Here is a 26,973-nt window from a genome sequence, read left to right as displayed (position 1 = left end):
TTACTTATTTATGCAAGCACTGGGTACAGTCAGAAGTGTGGGAGAGTGTGAAAATTCACCAGAGCCAGAGCGGGGAACAGAACAGGCAGACTGAAGAAATACACTGCTGATGGGAGCAGTGGGCACGGCAGGAGAGGTCTGTCGCACCATGTGGGACCCTCACCAGTGGCCGGGGATGGAACCGGCGCTGCAGAGGCTGCAGGCATCTTCGCAGCCTCGCATTCAACTGCTGCGCCACCAGGAGAGGCCCCATTTTATTTTTTTTTTAATTTTTTAAAGATTTATTCATTTATGCATACAAGAGCTGGGGTATAGGCCAGAGATGGGGGTGAGAGGATTCACCAGAGACAGAGTAGGGAACAGAACAGGCAGACCGACTGATATACACTGCTGAGGGGAGCAGCAGACGAGACAGGAGAGGTCTGCCGCACCATGTGGGTTGCTCCCTGGCCAGCCGGGGATCGAACTCATGCCGCAGAGGCTGTGGACTGCTTCATAGTGCGGTGCTTAACCCCTTGTGCCACCAGGGAGGCCCCTGCCACACACATTTTAAAGGTGGTGATGCAGTGTCTGCCTAAAAGGAACTGCTTTGGATAGGATCCAAAACAAAGCCAGCGAATGGGCAGGGACTGACACTTGAGAAAGTGTCTGAAATTAACATTCAAGTAGTAAATGCTCAGTACATATTCATTAGAGTGATGAATGAATGAATGCATAATTATAAATATATATACAATATATAGACACACATGTGTTTATGATTATGTAATCATATATGTTCATACATAGAAGTTTTATAATATGCTGATAGCATCAGTAGGTAAAATTTCATTTCATTTTTCTCTGGAGCTGCTACAGATATTTTCACTTTTTAAGATTTATTTTTATGCATACAAGAACTGGGGTGTGGGCCAGAGGTGCTTTGGGGTGAGAGGATTCACCCGAGACAAAGTGGGGAGCAGAACAGGCGGATCTACTGAAATACACTGCTGAGGGAGCAGCAGGTGACAGGAGAGGTCTGCTGTGCCATGTAGGTTAGCGCCCAGGCTGGGGATCAAACTCAGGTTGTGGCAGTGATAGTGCTGAGACTCTTCCCTGTGCCACCAGGGAGGCCTCTATTTTCAATTTCTTTTAAAAACTACTTTTCCCCTTTTGTCACTTGCTTGCATGGTTTTACATAGTTATAATCATAACCTTCATACAGTATGGTATTCTCCTATTTATGCTTACCATTTATCCAACATTTTCATCCTTGGTGTTTATAACTCAGGGGTTTTGATGGGTATATAATATTCCACCAAGTTGTAGTATAATTTGTCTATAGAAAAAAATTTTTGAAGTGTAAATTTATAAACCTAAGTTCCTAGGAGCAGCAGTAGGAGATGGAATTAGTGATCTAGCGGGCACTGTTGCCTGGGAGCTGGGGCATATGGGTTCTTGGGTCAGTGGATTGCAAGGGGCCCCCACAGTGGTGTGCTGGGTAGGGGCAGGCAGGGCTGGCCAGCCAAGGAGCTTCTGCAGAGACTGTCCCCTCTGAGGGATAAGACATAAAAACTGCTCAAGAGGATCAGTTGGCTGGACTAGGGTCTGTTTTCATGGGGAAGCATAAAGAGGAGAACATCCAGCTACCTCACAAAAACTAGGGAGGAGGTAGGGGTGGGTAGGAGAGTAGGGCTTTGCCACAGAGGACTACAAGCTTCCTCCCCACCCAGGCTCTCGGGAGCAGGTCCTGCAGGAGGAGTGGTAGAACTCCCTGATCCCTTTTCTCCATTGCAGCTAGGACTCACAGATGAACATGCATACGAATTCAAATTACTGGCCTCTTTCAGTTACTTGGGCGCCCAGACCAATCAGGGTAGATAATGAGCCTACACTGAGATGTGTGGTGTGATTTCCCAGGTTAGGGTAAATGGAACGGATTTGCACTCCTAATTTCCTGCCTTTTGGGCCGCAGCAGCTGTTCTGAAATGGCAGACTCCCCTTTCCCATTTTCTAGCCCACTGTGTGATGGGTAAAGGCCCACAGGCCAAATTACTTTTCCTCCAGATTTTGGGGTGGTGACTTAAAGTGCCTTTTCTTTGAATGAAAAAGAATTTCAGTCTCTTGAGCCCTTGAGAGAGGAATGAGTGGGGAAAACTTACTGCACATGTGTCTCAGGGAGCAACCCATAATTACTGAGATTCTCCTGCAAGTGTTAGGGCTCATTCTCCTAAAGACTAGAATGCTGGTAGCTCCAGTGTTAGACCTTAGTTAAGAGCCTTGGGTTATGTTAATCTCTGTGCCTTGATTGCTTATCCACCAAAATGAATTTGGGTTGTTGGGACAATTGGAAAGGTCATATTTACAGCATGAAAGTGCTTACTTAACCCAGCATTTAGCACTCAGCACTCAAAGCTGGGCGCTGCTATCACCAGCATGCTCTGGCCCAGTCCCCTTTAACACACCTGCACTGCTGGTGGGTTACGCTCTTCAGAAAAAGTGCACAGGCCGTTAGTCCAGGGTTGACTCTTTGTCAGTGGACTGTGGTGTTGGCAATGTTTGCTTTCTCATTTCCTTGCCGTGTTAGACTTTTGGGGTACGAGGTGGGTGGTTAGCTCTAGGTAGAAGCAGCCTCACCTGGAAACTGATGGAGGCTTTTCAGGCTGGGATGGTCTGCTGCTAGATGGGGGGGGGGGGGGGGGGCGTTCTTAGGAGAGTCAGACTCTTGCTGTCTGAGGAGCCACTCTTAGTCCTGACATGGTTCTCATGAGCTGTTGACTTCTCCTGTAGCTGCAGTTCCTTTTTTGCCAAGTCTCAGATGTGGTCGGCTACATTTCTTCTCCCAACTGGCCCCTGGCTTGGCCGCCACTGCCACTGGCTGCCTGAGGCAGGGGCTTCCATCAGGAGTGCTGGCCCCCAGCCCCCTGGCCTCAAATCTAGAGGCCAGCAGGGGATCCTGCAGAGCAGCCCTCAGTCCTGCTCCCTGCCTCCTCACCACCCTTTCAGTTCTGCCTGGACCAGGGATGGCTTCAGGGGAGGAGCCAGTTGCTGGGGAAGGGAGGCTCTGCCTGAGTCAAAATTGCAGGCTTAGTTTGGAATTTTGGTTGGAGCGTTGCAAGTGACAGACAACTTTTGATGGTGGGGAATTTTCAGTCTCAGCACCCCATCTCAATCAGATCTTGTCTCCCCTCTCAGACTGCTGCTCATCCTGTAGAAATATTCTTACTTTCTGCATATATGTCATGTGTGTATGTGTGTGTAGATGTAACGCAAGCAGCTCTCTAGCAACAGAAATAAGAAAACTGATCCACAAATCCCTCTCCCTAGAAACTCCCTACTAGTCGTTGTTCAGAGGCAGGCATAGTTTGTGTGAAGTTTCAGGTGTATTGTAGGTAACTGTTATTAAACTTTTCCCCTCCTGAAGAAAATTATTGCGCCTACAGTACATCCTGGAGACTGACAAGAATTTGTTTCCGTTCTCTGCCACCTAGAGATAAGCACTGTTCACATGTCTGCATGTTTCCCATTAGTGGTGTGTGTGCACAGGTTTAGTGTTAATGGAATTGAATTCTTAAATGGGAAATATTTTTTTTAATATTAATTTTATTTATGCGTACAAGAACTGGGGTACAGACCAGAGGTGGGGTTGGTGTTGGTTGAGAGGATTCACCAGAGACAAGAGTGGGGAACAGAACAGGCGGATCCACTGAAATACACTGCTGAGGGGAGCAGTGGGCGAGTCAGAAGAGGTCTGCGGTGCCATGTGGGTCACCTCCCCGGTCAGGGATCGAACTTGTGCTGCAGTGGCTGTGGATAGCTTCATAGTGCTGAGACTTAAACCCCTTGTGCCACCAGGGAGGCCCAATTAAATGGGAACTATTTGGAATCCAGTTTTTCTCCCTCTTCAAATAGAATAAACATGTTTCCTGAAATAACCCTCAGAAAGCATCTATTTGAATATAAATACATTCTGGAGTTTCATTTTTTTATTTAAGACAGTCCCCTGGGTTTTTATTTATTCTTAATTCTTTATCATTTTAAAAGCAGATACACATTTAATTTTGCTTACATATTATTTGAAACATATATGCATTGTCTTAACATGTTACACAGATAACATAATAAACACAGGTTCACCCTGCCCACATACAACTTGCCAACATCATTGAGACAATCTGGGTGTTCCCTTGATGCTGCCCCCACTTCCTTACTTCCAGAATTCTGCGTTTAAAACCCCCTTGCTTTTTAAAAAAAAGTTTGTTACATACATTTGTATACATTTATTTTTGCTTGAGCTTTTTAGAATTGGCAGACTGTGTAGTCTTTTGAGGCTTGCCTTTTCCCTTTTTTTTTTAACTCGCTGTAGTTTCTGAGATTCATTCCCAGCGCTATATAATATTCCATTGTCCATTCCATTGTCCATGTGGTTTTGTGGGCACTTAGAATATTTGCATGATTCGGTTTTTGTGAGTAATGCTGCGAACACTGTGTGCATGTCTCCTGATGCAGTTTCTCTAGCAGTGGAATTGTAAGACCGCAGGGTTATGAGCACCCTCCACATTAAAGAGAGCAGCACCACAGACCTTTCCAGAATTACTGTTGTTGTGCCCTCTGTCAGTGGTGTGTAAGAAAAAGTTCCTGCTAAACCCCACCAGAAGTTGGGATTAAACTAAAATACCCATTCACGGTGCTTACTACCTGTTGGTACTGTTATAAATGTTACTCATGTACTAATTTTTTTATATGAATCCTCATGGTAACCCTGTGAGGTTAGGAACTGGTATTAACCCCCAGTTTACAAATGAGGAAAAGAAGGCGTGGAGAGATGAACTAACAGCAGGCTGACAGATTATGAAATGAGGCACAGAGAGATTAATTACCTTCTCAGGGTAGCACTGCTTGTAAGTTGTGGGCACATGATTTGAACTAAACATTCTTACTCTTAAATTCTGTATACTGGAAATAAAATGGGATCTCACTGTGGTCTCATTTTGTATTTTGCTGATTATTAATGAAATTGAGTATTCATGTTTACCTCCATTCTCTTTACATGAACATTTACCATAATATTTGAAAAACACCCCCCCCCCCCATTGTTGGGACGTGTAGGTTTTTTTTAATTCTTTACTGTTAATGCTTCAGGAAAAATCTTTGGCATAGGTAGCATTTCCATTCTATTGTCTTATTTTGTAAACATTTCTTGAAGTGAGATTAAGAGTATTTTATGATTAAAAAATGACTTGCTCAGAATTGCTGTGTGATCTTGGAAATTTACATAATCTTTCTGTGTTTTGTGTCCTCCTCTATGGAGGTAAATCTTTACCTTGTAGAAGTTTATGATGATTGAAAGAAATAAATCAGCTTGCCTTGATTTGCGTGATCCTCAGCCTGTCAGAAGAGTGTGCCATCACAGTTACAGAGAGACCTTTCCTAGCTCCCATCTTCTGTTCTTTCCCTAAAGCCACATTAATTTCTTTTGGTTCAGAGAGTATGAGTAGTCTCAATTGTGTACTTCTGCCAGATATGATGACCTCAGGGAATTTGGCCTCATTTCAGCTTTTCCCCAGTGTCACTCCAGCCATTGAGAGATCTGCTGTGTCTGTCCTTCTTGTACTAGAAAAAAATTTGAGATTTTAAAATGTTTTATTGATATGTACATAGTAACAACCACCAGGACTTGCTGACTCCCAGCACCTCACACAGTAGCACCCTCTGCCCAGCACACACCCAACTGGGGAAGTTATACCTAAACCCCCAAGATTTGCTTGTCTACAGAGAGAGCTTGGATATGGAGAAGCAGACATGGATGGGCTCTCCAGTGTACACACATATACACTCACACTCCTGCAGAAATCAGGCAGATGTGCACCTCTTCAGAAAGGATTCCCCTAAAAGTCTCTTTCCCTACAATTATTTCATCAATAAACCCCAGGAGGGGAAAACCCTCTTAAGAAATGAATAATTGATCCACTCTAGCTGGAACACGCCATAAACACAGCCCATGTGTTAGAGGGAGTTGGGTCACCCATTTGGGGGAGGGCTCCACACATTTGTCTGGAAGTGGCTGCTGAACTCCAAGACTGGGGAAAGGGTGGAGCTGGAAAGTGCAGCCCCTTGACTAGCTGTTGGAGGGACAGGGGAGCTGATCTAGTGGCATCGCATTTGGGAAAGCTCTGGGTGGGGTTTACTGGCCAGCTGGTGGGGAGCAGCCTCTGCTCCCTAGGAGTCCCCTGAGAATCATTCTTGGAGATTCCACTCTAGAGATTGTGCCCAGACTGTCCCTGCCTCTGCGCTACTGGCCTCTGTGGGCGTTGACCGCAGACTTGACTCACTTCATCAAGGTGGGAACACCTTCTTGGACACTTTTCTTCTAAGCTTGTGGGTAACTGCTGACAGTCATTAGAATAGCCCAGGTCCCTTGTTACTTGCTCTTCTTAGTGGCCCTGCGTCGGTATGGTCAGTGAGGGCTGGTCTCAAGAGAATAGCCCGTATCTTCCCTCCTGCCTCTGGTTCCTTCAGTTGCTGGTCTGGCTCTGATGCGTTGGTACTCTGACAGTTGGCACAGACTTGGCACAGCTAGTGTCATTCTGCACCTCTCACCTGTTGAGTCCTTGGTGGCGAAGGCTTTCTGAACAGTGCCCGGCAGCCTGACTGCGCACTGTGACCGGTGCCAAGTAGAGGAGCAACTCACTCTGTCCAAAGCTTCGCAGAGCAGAGGGCTTCTCCCAGCCAACCCTGGGGAGGAATACACTGCATGCTCTCCGCTAGGCTCCAAGGTGCGATGGAAGCCTTGCACCTTGGGAGCTCACGCTGTTTCTTACATACTTAGGAAAATCTCTCCCCCCACAACTGAAGGTGGCTGTGGGTGGTGCCTGAGTGGGATCTGGTTCAGACCTTGGGGTGGGCAGCACTGATGAAAACTGTCCAGAGGCACGTAGTTTCGCTTGTCTCATCCCCTCCGTGTAATCATTTCGCTCCACACGTAACCATACCTGATTCCCATCTTTCTGCTATGGCTTTACTTTGGGCCTTTATTATCATTGATCTGGACAGTGGCATTGGTTCCTACCTGGTTTTCAGGTTTCCAACCTGTAATGCTGCAGTCAGTGCTCTGCAGGGACCCCTGAATACCCCCTTCCCCTCCACCCTGAAATGTCAGCCTGTTGCGTGTGTGTACACGGAGAACCACACACCCGCCCTCCCCATGCCTTATTCCTGGCGCATGGAGCAACTCACCTTTCCCTGCTCAGAGTACTCTAGTCCCTCCATCAGGAATTCTCCCTCCTTCACCTGCAGATCACCTGCCAGGCTTTCAGTCTCATCCCAGAGGTTACTTTGAGATGCGACCTTGGTGACACACATGTCCACCTGTGGGGATAGAAGTGACCTCCCCACCCGTTGCTCCTGTCCCAGGCCTCTTGTGCACTGCTTTCACACTGATGTGTTTGTTTATAGGTCTCTTTCTCCCCTTTGACCTTAAAAACGTCTTGATGGTCCTGAAATATATAGTCTGGTCAATTATTGGATAAAAGACCATCCCACACTTAGAGGTATAAAACAGCAGTCATTTTGCATGCGTGGAGCCTGAGAGTCCAGAGCCAGAAAGGGCATGGCTGGGGTGTCTTGTCTCTTCGCCTTGGTGTCTGGGGCCTCAGCTGGGAAGGCTCAAAAACTAAAGGTAGCTCAACAACTTGGATTCCTTGAAGGACTTCTCCCTCCTGACTGGTACTGCCAACCAGGCACTTTAGGCCTCCAAGTGCTCTGGGTGTTGTCACAGCATGGCGACTGGGCCCCAAGAGTGAGTGTCCTAAAAGAAACATGCAGAGACCGTAGGCAATATCATGTGTAAGGCAATATCGCTACTGGTATGTTCCACCATTGTCACAGGTACGCCCAGATCCCAGGGGTGGCAACGTGGGCCTCACATCTCAGTGGGAGAAGAGCTCAAGTGACATGGTAAGAAGTGCATTGGGAGGGGAGGGAAGAGGGCCCTTTTTGGAGAACACCCCCTGGCACACATGCTAAGCGTGTGATACATGCAGGTGTCTTTCTTAAATTCTGAAGCTTGAGCAAGGGTAGAATGAATGTAAGGAAAAGTTTGGAGTTGGTGACTAGGGCCTTAAGGGAGGGTAAGATGCCATCAGCATTAGAGATCATAGTGTAGAGAAAGGACTGGGGGTGCGGTGAGAAAAGAGACTTGGGGCTACATAGGGTTACTTAAGCCACTGGCAGGTTAGACCATTAAAAAGTGTGTGCATAGAGAGCATTCCCATTTGGAATCATTTGGATCTGGTGACTGGGTGCATTGGGTGAGTGCAAGAAAACGTGCCAAAATAAAGTTGGGAAAAGGACTGTTGGAGGTGGGGGGGGGGGGAATTCAGTTCCATTTTGGAAACATTACTCTCAGGGCTTGTCACTGGCTCCAGGGGTTGTTGCTAAGCTGGAGGTCAGCAGACATTGAGGAGTGTCCTGATGACTGTGTTTGCTGTAGCCCAGAGGGCAAGGAGAACTGAGAAGATGTGGGAGTTGTAGACTTGGAGCATGTTGGAGCTGGTTTTTGAAAGGGCCTAAACTAGCCTCCAGCCTCCTCCAGCATTGTCCTGTCTCCCTGCCAATAATGGCCAAATAAATGCTTTTTCCTTTAAAATACCTCCTGATTGTCAGAGAGATGGGGCAATGGTTTTTTTTTTTTTTTTTTTTAATTGCCTCTTAAGAAACGTCCCTAAATTGAGCCTAAGTTCTAATTCCACCCCTTTAGAGCCACTGGAGTAAATCTAGTTGTCCTCCCAGGCAGTGGACCTTCCCATGTTTAAAGACCTTCTTGAGTTTTGTCTTCTTCAAAATCAAAGCGGGCCTGATCCTCTCAGGTTTTGCTCCCTTTGTGCCCCCACCCCACCCGCCAGTGTACAGTCCCAAAGGGAAGCCCATGCTCAGTGGGGACTGTCTGAGCAGGGCCAGCCAAGGACCAGGAAATCAACTTAGAAGGTTGCAACCTGTAATGATGGGACAAGGAAGGAAGGGATTCATGTACGGAGACAGGGAACACTGTTTTGCAAACTTGTCATGTATGTAAGTACATAGTGGATCACAGAGTAAAATGTATTTCTTATTGTGGATTGCAGTGAAGAAGTTTGACAAAATCCTGGGTTTTAAGAGTCTTTGAAGCTGTCAGATCACATCATACTGCGTGTACCAACAGTTGTTTTTTTTTTTAATTCTTATTCCAAAGACATTTTTGGGCACACTGCTGCATTGTTATGTGCTGCTTCTATTTTAAATTGACAGCTGTGGTTTGGGGTCTCAGCATAGGACCCTATTCACCTTGTTGGATTTTTTTTCCTCTCCCCCCTCTGTTTACCTTTTGGCACCTGGTCCTGTCACTCACCAGCTTTACCCCTCCTATTTCCAACATCTGCCTACTTAATAAATGTGCCTTTGCTATTTGGATTATAAATCTGTTGGCCAGGACAGTCATGAGGACACAGCCCAGTGGCAGACCACTAAAACCCCTTTCCCCAAGTTGGTTCAGCACTTGTCCCTGTTGAGCATGGTCATTCAGCCAGTGGCAAGCCAGCCTGTCCCGCTCATAATTCTCTGTAGCTGACCCTCAAAGGGATCGTGACAGATCTTGTGAAACTTGAGCATTTACAGCCCAACTTGTGAACCCAGATGCCTACAGGTGCTTGGCAAGTAACACAAATGAACGAAATGACAGTTAATTCCTGCAATTAATAAATAATCCTAGCCCCTGGCTTTAATTTCAAAAAGGCAATGCAGAGTGGTGAAGCTGGGGGTGAGCTGCTGCTCAGTTGTAGACAAAGTTGCCAGGCAGAAGTGTAGACCTTTAAGAAAATCTGGGTTTCATATGACATTTTATTTTTTTTAATGTTGGCAAAACAAGCAAAAAGCTAACACTGTATAGGCGAACAAAACAGATGTGTGGTGGATCTGGCCTGTAGCCGCTGAGGCTATGACTGTCGGCAGGGAGGTCTCCCCATGTCTCAGTCCTGAGGCCATGCGCCACAGAGCAGAGGCGGTCGCTTGCCTGGCTCCTGTGGTCTTGTACTCCCCATTTGGGGTTCTGACCTTTTCTTGCCCATTGGCATCTCCTCCTGCTGGAAGGATTCCCCAGGATCACCCACAGGTGCTAAGGAAATTATCAGTGGCATCTCCTGGCTAGAAAACGGAAATACAAAGTTTCTTAAAATCTCCTCCACCCATCCTGGCTTCACTTCCCTCATTTCTGTTTCTATTCTTCCCTTTCTTCTCTTTTTGGTCCAAAGAGCATTTTCCTTCTCTTGGAATTCAGAAGCACAAGAGTCTGCCTCGCCCTTCCCTATTCTTATTCACACACCAAAAATAACTCTTTTTTTTTTTTTTTTGAAGATTTATTTTATTTATGCATAGAAGAGCTGGGGTGTAGGCGAGAGGTGTGGGGGTGGAGCGGGGTGAGAGGATTCACCAGACACAGTGGGGCACAGAAAGGTGGATCTACTGAATACACTGCTGAGGGGAGCAGCGGGCAAGACAGGAGAGGAGGTCTCTTCGCCATGTGGATCAGCTCCCTGGCTGGGGATAGCTTCATAGTGCTGAGACTTAACCCCATGTGCCACCAGGGAGGCAAAATAACTTTTGCAAACTAAAGAACTTTTTAAATCCCAAAATAACTTTCTAAATCCTTTTCGTTGTCTTGACCATTTTGGGGCTGCCTCAGCTCGTGCAACATTAGTCTTCCTGACAACGTTTTTTGTAAATCCATTTATGTGAGCTTCTCTTTCCTGTTTCTTCCTGTTACGATTGCTCTTTCTGTCTCTTATACATATGCATGTAAAATTTGACCTCTTCAGATTTTGGAAGAGGCCATGCTAGTTTAGGTTTCTAAGAAGGAAGGAAGGGAATACCACATTCCTAGAAGAAAGGTGGCGGCTCTTAGCTCCTAGATGTGAAAGGTCGTCTTCCAGCAGGCTCTAGAAAGGGGGAGGGGGGCATGGGGCACGGGAGCCCCTTCCTTGGGCGGAGAGCATGGCGCTGCAGCAGTGTGGGCAGGAGTCACAGAGGTCACAGAGTCCTGAAGGCGCTACTATCTGGTGGGGGAGGTGGCTGCTTGAACAAACACTAGTAGTGGCACGTGGTAAGTGCTGATAGAAGCATGTACAAGGTGCCTTGGGAACCAGGGGAAGGAGCCACAAGTAATTCTGCCAACTAGGTCAGGAAGGAGGGGCCACTGAGCTGATGCTTGAAGGATAAGCCAGAGTAGCCTCTCTAGGAGCCTGGAAAGGCCACTCCAGGCAGTGAGAATTGCATGTGCGCGCTTCAGAGAGCAGGTTGGAAAGCACGAGGGCCTGTGTGGCCAGGCGTGGCGTGGTGACAGGGATGCGGCAGAGCCCCTGGCTGGTCAAGGCTGATTCCAAACTGATAACCGTTTAACAGTCCACTTCTGCCTGAAACACTATATTTACCCGAGGGACTAATTTCTTTTTTAACTTTTTATTTTGATAGAATTTTAAAACTTAAAGAAAAGTTAGGGCCTCCCCGGTGGCACAGTGATTGAGCGCTGGGTTGCGAAGCTGCCCGCAACCTCTGCAGCGCCGGTTCGATTCCCGGCTGCTCCCCAGCCACTGGAGGAGGGTCCCACATGGCGCACAGACCTCTCCTGCCGCCTGCTGCTCCCCTCAGCAGTGTACTTCGGTCCTTCTGCCTGCTCTGCTCCCCGCTCTGGCTCTGGTGAATTCTCTCACCCTCCCGCGCTTCTGACTATACCCAGTGCTTGTATAAATAAATAAAAATAAATCTTAAAAAAAAGAAAAAACTGGTCTCCCCTATACCTAAATTATTTACATTTTGCCGTATTCACTTTAAGAGTTTCTCTGCCTTTATATATTAGGTAATTTTCCCCTGAACTTTGTGAGATTAAGTTGGAGATACTGTGTCCTTCCACCTCTAACTACTTCAGTGAGTGGGTGTCCTAAGTACTGGGGCATTCTTTTGTATAACCATAGACAGTACCTCATTCTAAGTTAAGAAGAAACTATTTTTATTGAGGTAACCAATGGTTTACAACATTGTGTATCATTGGGGGGATCGGTGTTATGCTGATGTTTGTTACAACACCACATCCACCCCAAAGCCCTGTGGCGCTCCATCATAGTCCATTGAGTCCACTCCCTCTCCCCCTCTGACAGCTTCTGTCTATAAGATTTGTTTTGGTTTAGTTTTTTTTTTTTCTCATTTACTTTCTCTATAATCCACTTATGAGGGAGCTCATCTGGTATTAGTTAATTAGTTAGTTAATTTCTCGTGACTTATTTCATTTAGCATAGCCTTTTTCAGTTCCATTCATGTTGTCACAATTGGTGAGGTTTCAACTTTTTTATAGCTGTGTAGTATTCCATTGTGTATATATACTACATCTTCTTACTCACCTGTCACTTTGGTTGTGTCCATGACTTTGCTGTTATAAATACTGCTGCAGTTAACATAGGCATACATATATCCTTTTGCACTGGTGTTTTTGCATTTTGGGGGTAGGTACTAGGCGTGGGATCAGGTTACACATTTTGATTGGAATTTTATGTGAGTGATGTTATATATTCTTGATGTATTAGATCAAGAAGCACATGATGATGGTTTGTCCCAATCTTGCTGATAACTTTGTAATTGAGTAATTTTTGAATTGTTTTGAGATATCTGTCTTGTGCCTTATCAAGCTTTCACCTGCTAATCGTGGCATCCACTGATGACTTTCCTAATCTGTCATTCCTTCTATGTGTTTTCATTGACATACTGCTGCAAGGAAGAGCATTCTTTTATGGAAGGATGAATTTTGCAAACTAAATTGCGTTTTGGGGTAAGCTTTTAACTTGCTGGGATGGGACCCACCTGGTCCCCTTACTCTGTGCCCACCCCTCCTGTGGGCTTTGGTGGACATCAAGTGTGTGGTGGTGATTCTTGGACTTGGGGAGAGGCCTGGCTCTTATTCCAAGCAGCAGCTCATGGTCATTGGCATGATTAGCTCAGCAAGGGGCTAAGTACATGCTGTGTCAGATCATCAGTGTTTCCCTCAGGCTTGCAACTGGAAGTGCAAATGTCATCTTGTTGCCAGCTCTCTGAGCTCAGCCCGGCTTAAGTGAGAACAGGAACAGACAGAAAAAAGAACCGCGGGTTTCTTCCCATTGAGAAGCAATGCTGATAGCCAGGCTGAAATTGTTAATCAGAGCTTCTTGTTCCTGTCCCCACCATATGCACGCTTTGTTATATAGTGTGCCTGATTAACTTTTTTTCCTCCTGACAAAAACAAAATCTGCATAGTTGTGTGTCTTTAACAAATGTTTGGTTTCGGGGCACCCTGTCAGCATGAGTGATCTGAGACTCCAGAAAGGTATTAGCAACATTCAGAGTTCTGCCTCAGGAGCTCTTAAAAATCTGCTTTCCATTTCCATTCATCGTGAGATGAAGCTGGCTGGGAAAGAAGAACTGGGAAGCTGTGTCAGAGACAGGGGTGCAAGAAAAGCGGGGTTAAAGGTGTGCGTCTGAGTGGTGTGAAGCAGGGCGGATACTCTAAAATATCATGGCTCATCTTCTCCCTCCCCCCATCCCCATCTCTTTCCCCACCCCTCTTTCTCTCTTTCCCTCCTTCCCTCCCTCCCTCTCTCCTCCTCTCCCTCCTTCTCTCTCTCTCTCTTTCTCTCTCTCTCTCTCTCTCTCCCCCTCCCCCCCATCTCTCTCTCCCTCCCTCCCTCCCTCCCTCCCTCCCTCTCTCCTCTCTCCAGACAGGCTCAGAGCTCAGCCCAGTTGATGGACCTGTTCCAGGTCAGATGGACTCAGGGCCAGTGTACCATGGGGACGCACGGCAGCTAAGCACCTCAGGGGCGCCGGTCAATGGTGCTAGAGAACCCGCTGGACCCAGTCTGCTGAGGGCTGGAGGTCCTTGGCGAGTAGACCAGAAGCCCGACTGGGACGCTGCCCCGGGCCCTGCTCACACTGCTCGCCTGGAAGATGCCCACGATCTGGTGGCCTTTTCGGCTGTGGCCGAAGCTGTGTCCTCCTATGGGGCCCTTAGCACCCGGCTCTATGAAACCTTCAATCGTGAGATGAGTCGCGAGGCTGGAAACAACAGCAGGGGACCCCGGCCAGGGCCCGAGGGCTGCTCTGCAGGCAGCGAAGACCTTGACACGCTGCAGACAGCCCTGGCCCTTGCACGGCATGGCATGAAACCACCCAACTGCAACTGCGATGGCCCAGAGTGCCCTGACTACCTCGAGTGGCTGGAGGGGAAGATCAAGTCTGTGGTTGTGGAGGGAGGGCAGGAGCAGCCCAGACTCCCAGCCACTCTGCCTCCTGGTGAGGCTGGCCTCCCAGCACCAAGTCCCAGGCCTCTCCTCAGCAATGATGTCCCCCAGATACCTCCCTCAGAGGGCCTGCCCCTGTCTCAGAGTGCCCTGAGTATCGCCAAGGAAAAAAACATCAGCCTGCAGACCGCCATCGCCATTGAGGCACTCACACAGCTCTCCTCTGCCCTCCCCCAGCCTTCTCACTCCACCTCCCAGGCTTCTTGCCCCCTTCCCGAGGCCTTGTCCCCTCCTGCTCCTTTTAGATCTCCCCAGTCCTACCTCCGGCCCCCCTCCTGGCCTGTGGCTCCCCCTGAAGAGCACCCCTCCTTTGCTCCTGAGAGTCCTGCCTTCCCTCCAGCCACTCCTAGAACAGAGTTTCCTGAAGCCTGGGGCACAGACACCCCACCAGCAACTCCCCGGAGCTCTTGGTCCATGCCTCGCCCAAGCCCTGACCCTATGGCTGAACTGGAGCAGTTATTGGGCAGTGCCAGTGATTACATCCAGTCAGTATTTAAGCGGCCAGAGGCCCTACCCACAAAGCCCAAGATCAAGGTGGAGGCGCCCTCTTCCTCTCCATCCCCATCTCCAGTTCTCCAGAGGGAGGCTCCCACACCAGCCCCAGAACCCAGCGCCCACCAGAAGGCCCAGACCGCCCTGCAGCAGCACCTCCACCATAAGCGCAGTCTCTTCCTGGAACAGGCTCATGACGCCTCCTTTCCCCCTCCCTCGGACCCTCCTGCTCCTGGCTGGTGGGCACCATCAAGCTCACCTGCCCCACGGCCTCCAGACAGACCACCCAAGGAGAAGAAGAAGAAACCCCTGGTGCCATCTGGAGGTCCCTTGGGAACTGAGAAAGCCACCCCTGGGATTAAGCCTAGTGTCCGGAAGCCCATTCAGATCAAGAAGTCCAGGCCACGGGAAACACAGCCTCTCTTCCTGCCGCTGCGGCAGATTGTCCTGGAAGGGCTGAGGCCTCCAGCCTCTGAGGATGCACAGGCACACCCACCTGCTCCCCTCCCCCCCGCCTCACAAGCCCCTGCTGTCCCCCTGCCCCCAGAACCTTCTCTTGCGCTATTTGCACCTAGTCCCTCCGGGGACAGCCTGCTGCCCCCTACTCAGGAAATGAGGTCCCCCAGCCCCATGGCAACTCTGCAGCCAGGCTCCACCGGCCCTCTTCCCCCTGCCGATGACAAGTTGGAAGAGCTCATCCGACAGTTTGAGGCTGAATTTGGGGACAGCTTTGGACTTCCTGGCCCTCCATCTGTGCCCATTCAGGACTCTGAGAACCAGCCAACTTGTCTCCCAGCCCCTGAGAGCCCTTTTGCCACCCGCTCCCCTAAGCAAATCAAGATTGAGTCTTCGGGGGCTGTGACTGTGCTCTCAACCACCTGCTTCCATTCAGAGGAGGGAGGCCAGGAGGCCACACCCACCAAGGCTGAGAACCCACTCACACCCACACTCAGTGGCTTCCTGGAGTCACCTCTCAAGTACCTGGATACACCCACCAAGAGTCTGCTGGACACACCTGCCAAGAGAGCCCAGGCTGAGTTCCCCACCTGCGATTGTGTCGGTAAGTCTGCCTGGGTGGCAGGGGAGGGCAAAGGCAGGCTTGGGTTTCTAGGCTCTGTCTTTGTGCAAACATTGACTGTGTGCCAACCACCTCACTGGGGCCTGGGGACACAAATGAGCTCACAGGCCAGTGGGAAAGACATTGGAGGAAACTGCTTGGGATGCCATGTTGTGTGTGGCATGTCACTGACTGGCGCTTTGTTGCACTAAGTGAGGTGAAGGCTTCATGGGGGCCTTCCTGTGGGAGGTAGTGCTTGTGCTTGCAGAGATACCAGATGGAAAGGTGACAAGCTGGGAAGAGGGCACCTTGGTGGCTCTGAGAGGGTGGGACTTGCTTGGACTGCTTTGGGTCTGGAGGGAATAATCGGGTGGGGTGCATGTGGGATGAGCAGAAGGTGGCTTGGAGACAAGTGGGGTCGAGACCCTGCAGAGTCAACAAAGGAGTTTGACTTGATCTTGTGGGCAATAGTGAGCTAATGACCTTGTGCTTCTGAAGAACCTTCCCTCATGCTTCTGAAGGCTTTCCTGGCATGTGCTAGGAAGAGAGATGTTGGGGAAGCCTGTAGGAAAGGTGTTGTCATGAGCCAGGCAAGGAATAACAAGGGCCTGGACTGAGAGTGAGTGGGTTTGAGGGAGGAAGGCATATGGCAGTGAGGACAACTTAGGCTTCTGCCTTTGTTGTAGAGCAACCCCGATACAAAACGGGGTGCCTGACTGTGGGTCCTCACCCGCGTGCTTAAAAGGACTTACCAATGCTCTACTGCAGGCACACGTGAAAGGTTAATAAAAGGTTTATTTACAAGGGAAGGGGAAATGAGGGAATGTACAGCTCTGGGAGAAAAGTGGGAGACCAAGTTTTAAATGAGTCCTACCCGATCCGCCAATCAGGAATCCCAAAATGGCGCTCTCAGAGTTGGCCGCCAGCCAGGAGCCGTGAAGCCAGGAGGCCAGCGATCGCGAGCCAGAGAGCCCAAGGCCCACGTGTTTGGTTTTTATATCCAACCTGGCTGCCCAACTCCACCCTCAGGTCCCAGCCACCCTCCCTTGGTGGTGATGGGATTTGTCTTTCCCAGAGTCTTGATGGCTTTAGTCTGGAGTGGGGGTGGGGTCCACAAAGCCTGTATGGGATTAACTCAGGACATCATTTCCCCCTAACACCTTGAGGGTGGTGTTTGCTGAGAACAGACCTAAAGTAGAGGTGATGAGTTCTGTTTGGGTGAACTGAGCTTGAAGAGGCTAAGATCAGAGCAGACTGAGTAAGAGGTTTGGACCTAGTTAGCACTTGGGTGGTGACTGAGGCTGTGGGTGAATAAAAGCACTGAGGAATTGGGTCCATTTCTGTAATGAAAGCAGGACCTGGCCTATGCAGACTGCTCGCGGGGGTCTGCTTTCTCATGGAAGGTGACCAAGGCATTGGTAAGCTCCTTGAGGCTCTGGTTTCTGCTACATTTATGGAATGATCTGTGAAAGATGTGCATTTCAGATGCTGACAGAAAACCACATTGAGCATGTGGAAATCTTATGATTATATCATCCACAAACAGGTCTTTACCTTCAGGTCTATGCCCCACTCCCTATGGCAATCTATCCTGTTTGGGTCTTATGCCTTGTGATAAGGCACTGGTGCCTAAGGGTCCAACCTCATTCCCCTCAACCCCCACCTCCTTGTGTGAGTCAGGTTTTAGTCTTGTCAGGCCTCCTTTCCAGTTTTTTTCACTCTTGTCTTCTATCTGTAGCACAGGGGTGCCCCAGCCCTCTGTCCTGCGTACCTCAGGTCAGAAGAGCCCCCACCAGAGGGGACAAGTCTTAGCTTGGAGCTGGTGAGCCAAGGTGCAGGCAGTGCAGTAAGCATCAGAGGAGCCAGCTGTGGCACCGCTGGCAACTGCTTCAACTGCTGCCAGAATGAGTCGGGATGACTTTTTAGGGTAGGGGCAGTGGGCAAGTGAGAAGGGGTGGAACTTCCCGCCACTGTCAGTCATTTGCTCCAGTTTATATTTTATTTGTGTCTAATGCTAAACAAAGAATTAGAAACCAAACCTAGCTATGGTAAGTGATAAATTATGGGACAAGACTTAGGTGAAAATAGCAGATACACATAGTACAAATAGTTAAAACAAAAAAACCTACTAGAACACCAGCAGCTGTTGTCAGACTATGAATGACTTCTCTCATGTTTTCTGAATTTTCTATAAAGATTTGTATTTTACAGTCTAGAAATATTTTAGAAAGTGCATCTTAGAACTTGCTTAAAAGATGGATTGGTAAAGGATGATAACTTTGCAGGACACCAGTAAGGAAGCTATTGCAGTAATAGTAACAACAATAACAACAACAACAATAGTGGTAGTTGTATTTATGAAACACTTGCTCTATCCCAGGCACTGTGCCAAGTGCTTTACAGTCACCAGCTCATTTAATCCTCATAACATTGGTATGAGTTGAGCACTGTCAGTAGTTCCATTTTAATGATGAAGAAAGCGTTAGAGTTGGGTTAAGTAATTTATTCTGGTTATAAAGCTAGCAAATGCTGGAAGTGAGATTTGGACCCTTAACTAGCATGGCAGACTGTAATTGAAATCTTTTAGTTGAGAAATGAGTCCTAACTAAAGTAGAAGTATTGGGAGTGAGTAGGGCCAAAGAAGAAGGTATTTGCTTGGAAACGGTTTCTGGAGGTATGGGGCTTCATGCTGGGAAGACCCTCCTGTTTTCCAGAAGTCACTGGGCACCCCATGTCTGGACAGTGGTTTCTTCTATCAGCTGGTGTGTCAGAATTTGTGAATGTGGTCTCAGGACAAGGGTTAGGAATAAAGGTCACTCACTCTGGGATTAATGTCAGTTGAGAACTGCCTCATATTCCAGAGGGAAACTCATCCCCTCAACAGTGAAAGGTAGAGAGGTGCAGATTGTAGGTCAATATAGGGAAGAATTTCCTGTAGAGGGCCTCCCTGGTGGCACAAGGGGTTAAGCACAGCGCTATGAAGCTATCAGCAGCTACTGCAGCACGAGTTTGATCCCCGGGTTTGATCTCCGGTGGCCAGGGAGCTACCCACATGGCCCAGCAGACCTCTCCCGTCTCTCCTGCTGCTCCCCTCAGCAGTGTATTTGTCAGTCTACCTGTTCTGTTCCCCACTCTGTCTCTGGTGAATCCTCTCACCCCCCGAACCTCTGGCCTGTTACCCAGTTTTTGTATACATAAATGAATCTTTTTTTTTTTTTTAAAGGAAAGTTCCTCTATTTTTTTCTTTTTTATAGAGGCATGTTTTATTTATTTGTTTATACATGCACTGGGTACAGTCAGAAGCGCGAGAGGGTGAGAGAATTCACCAGAGCCAGAGCGGGGAGCAGAGCAGGCAGAAGGACCGAAGTACACTGCTGAGGGGAGCAGCGGGCGGCAGGAGAGGTCTGCGCGCCATGCGGGACCCTCCTCCGGTGGCCGGGGAGCAGCCGGGGATCGAACCGGCGCCACAGAGGCCGTGGGCAGCTTCGCAACACAGCGCTCAACCTCTGTGCCACCGGGGAGGTCCATAAATAAATCTTTAAAAAAAAAAAAAAAAAAAACAATTTCCTGTAGAAGTGACAGCAAAATTTGGTAATGTTATTATGTACACATAATGAACAATTGATAACAAATTATGGGAACAACTTTATAAAAGCCTAAGAAAGTCTTATAACTTAGCAAAAGAAACCTAATGTTAAAACTCTGGTGATTTTTTGCCAGATAAGAAGTTTTGGTTAGTATGAGCCTCCTGGATAGCCAAAACCCCAAAACCAAGAATATTGTTTTACTTTTGTGTAAAGGCTTTTGGTTTCTAATGGAATGGATGGAATTCATAAGGACTTGTTCTCTGATTCCTTAAATACTGGAATTAATGGCATCCCTTGAAAGCTTGAAAGTAAATTTAGAGGACATGATTAGCAGTGCCTCACTCCACAAGGTAGTTTATGTACAGGTTTGAGAAAAGTTAGCACAACTTGAAGTTCTGTACTGACTTGTTGGAGGAAGAGCATATTGATATATTTCTAATATTTTGAGGCACACACTGGAGAACCCCCTAACCACTCCCTAAGTATAATGCCATTGTCCAAGACAGGACAGTGAGGTGCAGTGACTGTTGGCTAGGCCCTGTATGTCTTTCATCTAGTCTCAGAAACTGGGAAATTCATGAGAACGAGTTTCAGACAGAATGAGTCCAGATGACTTTTTAGGGGAAAAGCATCCTTTGAGATCATCTATTCATCCTTTCATAGATAAGGAAACAGGTCTGTGTTATCTTTCATGTCTTATCCTGATGTCTCTGAGGAACAGCCCGCAGGCAGCTGGAGACATTAAATTATAGCAAAAGCAGATTAGGAAACAGATTTTAGGGGTTGCCTTCTTAGAAGTGCTGCATTTTCATCCCGTTGGTCATCCTGCCCTAACTTTGTAGCCAAAGGCTAACATGAGAAAGACATCTTTGCCTGAGCACGACAACAGTCTGGGTGAAGAAGGGGTGTTGCCCTGCCTCAGTGTGGACTGCCGTTCTGACTGGGGACACAAGTTACTCTATTTACAGTCGTGTAAAGTCTAATTCTATGGTCTTTATGTGAATGTGTCCCCCCACCCCTGCCGCCGCATTCTGTTTGCAACAAAGAGGAACTTCATGTTTTTAAATACTTATTTTTTAAGATTTATTTATTTATGCATACAAGAGCTGGGGTATAGGCCAGAGATGCGGGGGTGGGGGTGGGGTGAGAGGATTCACCAGAGACAGAGTGGGGAACAGAACAGGCAGACTGATGAAATACACTGCTGAGGGGAGCAGCGGGCGAGGTAGGAGAGGTCTGCTGCGCCATGTGGGCAGCTCCCTGGCCAGCTGGGGATCGAACTCGTGCTGCAGAGGCTTCTGATTGCTTCATAGTACATTGCTCAACCCCTTGCGCCACCAGGGAGGCCCTTTAAATACTTTCTTAGATAGTAGGATATTTGGGCACCAATATAAAGGTGGGAAATCTGACTCTGGGTAGGGGGGTATCAGAATGAACTTCCTTAGAGGAGGTGGTGTCTGATCTGAGTTTTAAAGGATAAGTAGGAGTTTAATAGATGATTAGAGAGAAGGCAGAGTGCTTCAGGCAAAGGGACATAAAGATCATAGAGATGAAAAGCCACATGAAGATGTGGAGATGAGAAAACATGGGGAAATACAAGTAGTTCTGGTGTGACTGGTATGTTAGATGAGAGATTGGGTGTGGCTGGAGCGGAGAGTTTCAGGGGAAGAGAGGGTGATACCGAAGGCAGAGAAACCAGTTTGCAAGCTCAGACAGAGTTCAGGCAAGAAATAATGGGTGCTTGAACTAAGAGAATGACATTGAGTAGGAGGAAGGAGAAGGGAGTATGTGTGTGTTGGGGGGGTGGGGGGTGGAGGTAAGGACAAAATAAGAAAAAGAACTGCCTGGTTCAGTGACTGGTTGGATGTAGGAGTTGGGGAGAAGGAGCAGTCACAGGTGACTGCTGAGGTGCCAGGCTGGGTGATTGGGCAGACGGTCGAGCCATTTACCAATGTTCAAAATCGTGGGAGAAGAGCAAGTTTGAACTTTGGAGAGGCCTGGAGGTGTGCATCCGGTTGTATCTGGGCAGTGGTGGTTCTGCAGCAAGCTGTGGATAGCCCAGAGTGCAGTTACGGCCGTCTCACCGGGCTGCATGTGTGGGTGGAGTAGAGGCTGGAGAGTGGAGAATGCTAACATTTAGGACAGAAACTCCCAACCAGGAGGCTAGGCTGGCCTGGTGAAAGGGATTGAGGAGAGGGTTAAAGAACCAGCAGGCAGTCTGGGACATTGGGAGGGCACCAAGGACTGACAGCAGCATCTGTAACAAAGATGTAATGATGGACTCTTCTTTCTCTTACCTGATTTGCTGTTATATATATATGTACACTAGTCTTTTCAGATAAATCCCATGTTCCTTCAGGGACTGAATGTTGTATTTCTAAAGCAGCTAGACTGGTGCTGAGCATATGATAAGTACATGTTTTTTAGTTCTTTTATTTAGTTCTTTAGTTTTTTATTCTTTCTTTAAACTTTACAGACTGGTTTAGGCATGCTCTCCTTACCTTTCATCTTGGTCATCAGTGACTGTGTATGGTGTTATAAAGGCTGCAAAGGGATTTTTATCTACTACCAGCAGGTCCAGCATGACCTGAGAGGCAACTGACCTGATTTTATTCAAAACAAGTTCCTGGCTTACCTGATCCAATGTAGGGCTGGGACGTTTACCTGCCCTCTGCATGAATTTGCCACTTCCTAGCACCCCGTTATTGCCTGTCGAGGAAGTGAAATCTAACTAGTTACAGGCTTAAGCTGGACAGCTTTAAGTCCACTAAAATTACCTGGGAAACTGAGGCATTATGTAGGGCTGTCTGGAAAAAGAAGAGGGGTACAATGAAACCTCTGGGTAGCCTTGACACCTTTTCTCCCTAACACCTTCTCTCTGCCAGTGTTGTAAAGAGAAGAAAGGCCTTATGGGGTGGGGGGTGGAGGGGGGCTTGTCCCTAACTGCCAGACCCCCCTGGTCTCTGTAAGGGGGGGTGAGCTGGAAGTTTCATTCAGAAATTAAGAATCCCTAGTAGGGTTAGGCAGAAATGAGTGGTTTCTTGTGTTTGGTATCTTTTGCTGAAAGCAAAAGGATACATTTCCTTCTCTTCCCAGCATACTGCAGAAGTGGAATAGAGCATATTTTTTCCCTTTCAATGAGTATAAAATTAAGTGCATAGAGCGAAGAAAAGTACCTAGAGCCACATAACCAGCATTTTCTCAAAAATTGGATTTTGCTCTCCTGAGGTCTCGCCCAGAGCTTTCTACTATATATTTTAGGAGAGAAAAGCTTCACTTCTCAAAGCAAGGCATAGAATAGGTTTTTTTCTCTAAGGAGAGCTGAGCTGTTTCCTCACCATGTCACTTTATATCTCTATGGAGAAGGAAGGAATCTAACACTGAGACTAAAAAAGAGAAATGGTGACAGCAAGTTAGCAAAATACTCCTTTCCTGAAACCTGGCGAAAGGAACCAAAAGAAACAAAAACAGAAGAGAATATTTCATCAACTGAGATTTGGAAATAGCCCCAATCTTAAGCCATGAATTCCAAGGGCTCTGTGCCAGTTTAAGGTCAATTTGAATTAAAATAAAGGGTGACATGCGTATACAACTCCCAGTGTTGGGAAGAACAATAGTGAAGGCTCAGAGACCCCACAACGTGGAGAGATTGGAGAGAGACCACCCATCTAGAAGGCATGCTCTCTGGAAAGTGGGGAATGCAAGCAGGCCCCCTTTTCCCTTTCTGCTCCAGTTTCTGATGGGGGTAAGGTCTGGGGTGAGGATGGTTGCCTGGAGAGATGGGAAGCTATATCCTAGGAGCCAGCTTTGTAGCTCAGGGCCAACAGCACCAAACAAAGGCTATTGTGCCGAGAAAAATATTTGCAGAGCCACCAAACAAAACTTGTGCAGACCTGTGGGGGGTTATTTTAACTTATGTGTCTTATCAGAGTGACCAGTTCACTCCCATATGAGGAAATAAACCGAAATCCTAGCAGCAGGACAGCACAACCCAGCCCCCAACACACAAACATATACCCAAATTCAGAGGCATTGGCCCTGACAAACAATGCATAGAAATGAAATCTCTCAGTTTGCAGCTGTCCACAACCAGCCCCCAGTTCCTCCCGCCACCCTCAGGCTGCTGAACTTTGGAACTAACAATTGAAACCTCTGCACAACATTCGCTTTTCTAGCTTGCTTCTAAGGGGAAATGGAGCAGTGTCCGGGTACGTAGAGACCAGGAGACTCTACCCTAGCTTTCATCCCGGGGGCTGTTTTACCTCTCTCCTCCCGGGGCACATTTGGCAATGTCTGAGTGCATGTGCCACAGTAGTGCGGTGCTACTGGCATCTAGTGGGTAGAGGCCAAGGATGCTGCTGAGTGTCTGCAGTGCATAGGACAGTTCCTACAGTAAAGAACTATTCAGTCAAAAATGTCCATATGGGAGAAACCGTGGAGATACACTTTCTCTCTTGAAAGATTAACAAGCAAACGAACAAAAAATCCAACCTGCAGCCCATTCAAATTCTGTGTGAAAAATGGAGGGATTAATAGACTGTGCAAAAAAGATTTACATAAAAATACAAGAAGAGTTTGAAGAACTGGTTTTATACTTCAGGGCAGTTGAATGAAATGTTCACGGTGAAACCAGGAAAGAAAGTATTAGAAAAAAATTACAAGGAAGCCATGATAACTATAGGCTGAATTCCAGGAGAAATCTCCCACTGCACAGAGCATTTACAGCTGCACTAGGAGATGTGGAAGCAGAATCAGAGCTACAGAAAAGCAGATGGTGAGGAAGAGAGAGAGGCTTGAAAGATGGCTCCAAAACAGGGAAAGCGTGGAGATTAGGGATGCAGAAGAGAGATGGGGGTCCTGCCGGTATGTCTGGAACCTTCATGGGTGTTCCAGGAAAGAATCTGGAGCAAGCTCAACAAAAGCAAGTGTCAGAGATAGAATAGAAAAAACTTACGAAATGAATAAAAATCAACAAATAATGATCCTTCAAGGATGAAATTAAAAAATATGTTAACCAGAAAATTAAGGTGGTCACAAATTTGGTTTTTTAAGCTTTTTTTTTTTTTAACTTTTGGGGAAAATACTTTTTAAAACCATTCTTCTAATGAAATACACGTATAGGTGTAAGTCTTAATTTCACAAAAGGCATATGCAGTGGAACCACAAGATCAAGACTTTTTGCCAGCTCCTTAGGTAGTCCCTCATGCCACCCTCAGTTACTTAAACCTGACCCCCTCAGACAAGTCCTTACCACTTTTCAAAACTAATTTACATTACTTCTCTTAGAATGCAACTGTAGGGTGCCGGACAAGTCAGGAATGGAATATTTTGCAACTGTTATGAAAATGTTTTATCCTCTCCTTTCCCTCCCCCAAGACTGCATTTTATGCTAAATCCACCTATTTATCCATTCAGTTGTTGATGGTCTTTTGGCTTGTTTTCAATTTGGGGTTGTCATGAACCATATGAACCCGATACAATGATACAATGTTCTCTTGTCTCCTTACATGTATGTACGTGTACACATGGTGGGGTTATTTACCAGGGACTGATACCTGGTGTGTTCAGTTTTAGCAAGCACAATCGTTTGCCCTAGTGCTTGTAGTAGTTTAAAACTCCTGCTGTGCTCTGCATTCCTCACCTGCAAATGGTATCAACAACAGTCTCTCTGCCATTGTGGGAGGTGGAGGTGTATAAACTCTTTCCTGTGGCCTTAATTTGCATTTCCATAATGACTAATGAGATTGAGCACTTTTTCATATGTCCTCTTTTGTCGAGTCCCCATTCAAGCCATTTGCCCATTTTTCTATTGACATTTTTCTTACTAAAAGGTAAGGGTTCATTCTTGAATCTGGATATGAGTTTTGTGTTAGATAAATGTATTGCAATTGTCAGAACACTGAGATTAAAAAGTCGACCTAAGAATTCTGTACCCAATAAAGCTGCCATTCAGTTATATAGGCTTCATAAAAACATTTCCAAATATGTAAGAGCTCATCCTTTCTGGAGATGACTCAAAAAAGCAACAGAATGGAGAAGTTATGGGCAAAGGGGCTGCAGTTGAACACTGATATTTCCAGAAGTAAAGACTAAATTTAATATAACAGTAATTATTTTTCTAAAACAAAAGGTAATATATTTACTCGAAGTACTTTTATCTTTTTATGAAATATCTCTTCCGATAGAGGGCGGGAGGCATATGTTTATAAGACTGGCTGGATAGTAAAGTGAAGGAAAGGGTGCTGACTTCTTTCTCTCCAACCATTAACATTACTAAGAAGATACTAGATTTTCCAAACTGAGGAGAGGCGAGGAATTACAGAAACTAGAAACTCCGTAAAAAAGTTTAAAAAGAATGACAACACAAACATGGAAAACATAAGATGACAAAAGACCAGGCATATTTTACAATAATTATATAAATTAGGATAATGAAATTTGTAAATGTCTACTCCTTTTAAATTTTTTTCACTAAGAAAGTTGACCTTAAGTGTTACTGTTAGGGGGAAAAGGATGTCCTACAGCTAATTCCATACAGGCTTTGTGGACTCCACCCCCACCCCACGCCAAAGCCTGTGTGGAATTAGCTGTAGGACATCCTTTTCCCCCTCACATTACCACCACGCACAAAAAGTCGTGACAGTGTGAAGTGATATGTTAATTAACTTGATTGTGGTCAGTGTTTCACAATGTATATGTATATCAAAATGGCAAGTAGCATACCTTAAATATATATGATTTTTATTTGTCGGTTTTTCCTTAGTAAAGCTGGAAAAATACGACAGAGCACAGACGCCTAATACACACAGTGAAAGGGGGAAGGAGGGGGACATGGGGGGGATTCAGAGCCTCTACTGGGATGCTACTGCTGCTCACTATGTGATAAAAAGATCTCATTTTTTATCATATGCTTATAATCTTTACATATAATGGAAAAATCATCAGGGATGTAAAAAGAGGAAAGGGAATAAGAATCATGTGAAACATAAGGGATCACAGCTCTTGTTGGTAAAAATGAGCCAGAAGTTAGACCCCAAGGAAGAAAGGCAGGTGCACAGGTAGGGCTTGCTTTAGATGAATGATCACTAATTTAAAAAATGACTTTTAAGAAAGATAGTGAATGGGGTCAAATGCCGATACTTAACAAAATCTCAATGTACACTAGTTTTATAACTAAGCATACTTGCTTGTGATGTCCAGTTTCTTTCCATACAGCCTCTGCCTGTACAGACATATAATCAGGGGAAGGGATGCTTGAAAAGAACAGTCCTTCTGGAAGACCCCCCCATCTGCCTTGTAAACTGTAACAGGGAAAGTGACTTTTATTTTGAACTGCATCTGTGGTCTTGCAGAGAAACTCAGCCATGCGGTTTCCAGGTTGACTTGCTATGGGGTCTTAATGTCTTTTTTCTTATTAACTCCTGGGATAGAGTAGCCAAGACTTGGATTGCATCTTCCTGAGAACTCCTTTCTCTGCCTTTACCTATATTAATTTGGAGTTTTTTAGATT

At 46.7% G+C, this 26,973-nt stretch overlaps 1 protein-coding gene across 1 annotated transcript in view; it reads left to right on the top strand.

The window, feature by feature from the left end:
• Window positions 1–26,973, top strand: part of TET3 (tet methylcytosine dioxygenase 3) — a gene marked incomplete at both ends in the record, with an annotated part of 87,910 nt that overhangs the window by 35,777 nt on the left and 25,160 nt on the right. Inside the window, one exon of the mRNA XM_084235202.1 lies at window positions 13,749–15,879. Within this exon, the coding sequence (XP_084091328.1) occupies window positions 13,749–15,879 (2,131 nt within the window). The remainder of the gene's footprint in view (window positions 1–13,748; window positions 15,880–26,973) is intronic.

This window comes from Talpa europaea (genome assembly GCF_964194135.1).
Source record: "Talpa europaea genome assembly, chromosome: 6".
NCBI classification, from domain to species: Eukaryota; Metazoa; Chordata; class Mammalia; order Eulipotyphla; family Talpidae; genus Talpa; species Talpa europaea.
This window is presented reverse-complemented; position numbering and strand designations above follow the sequence as displayed.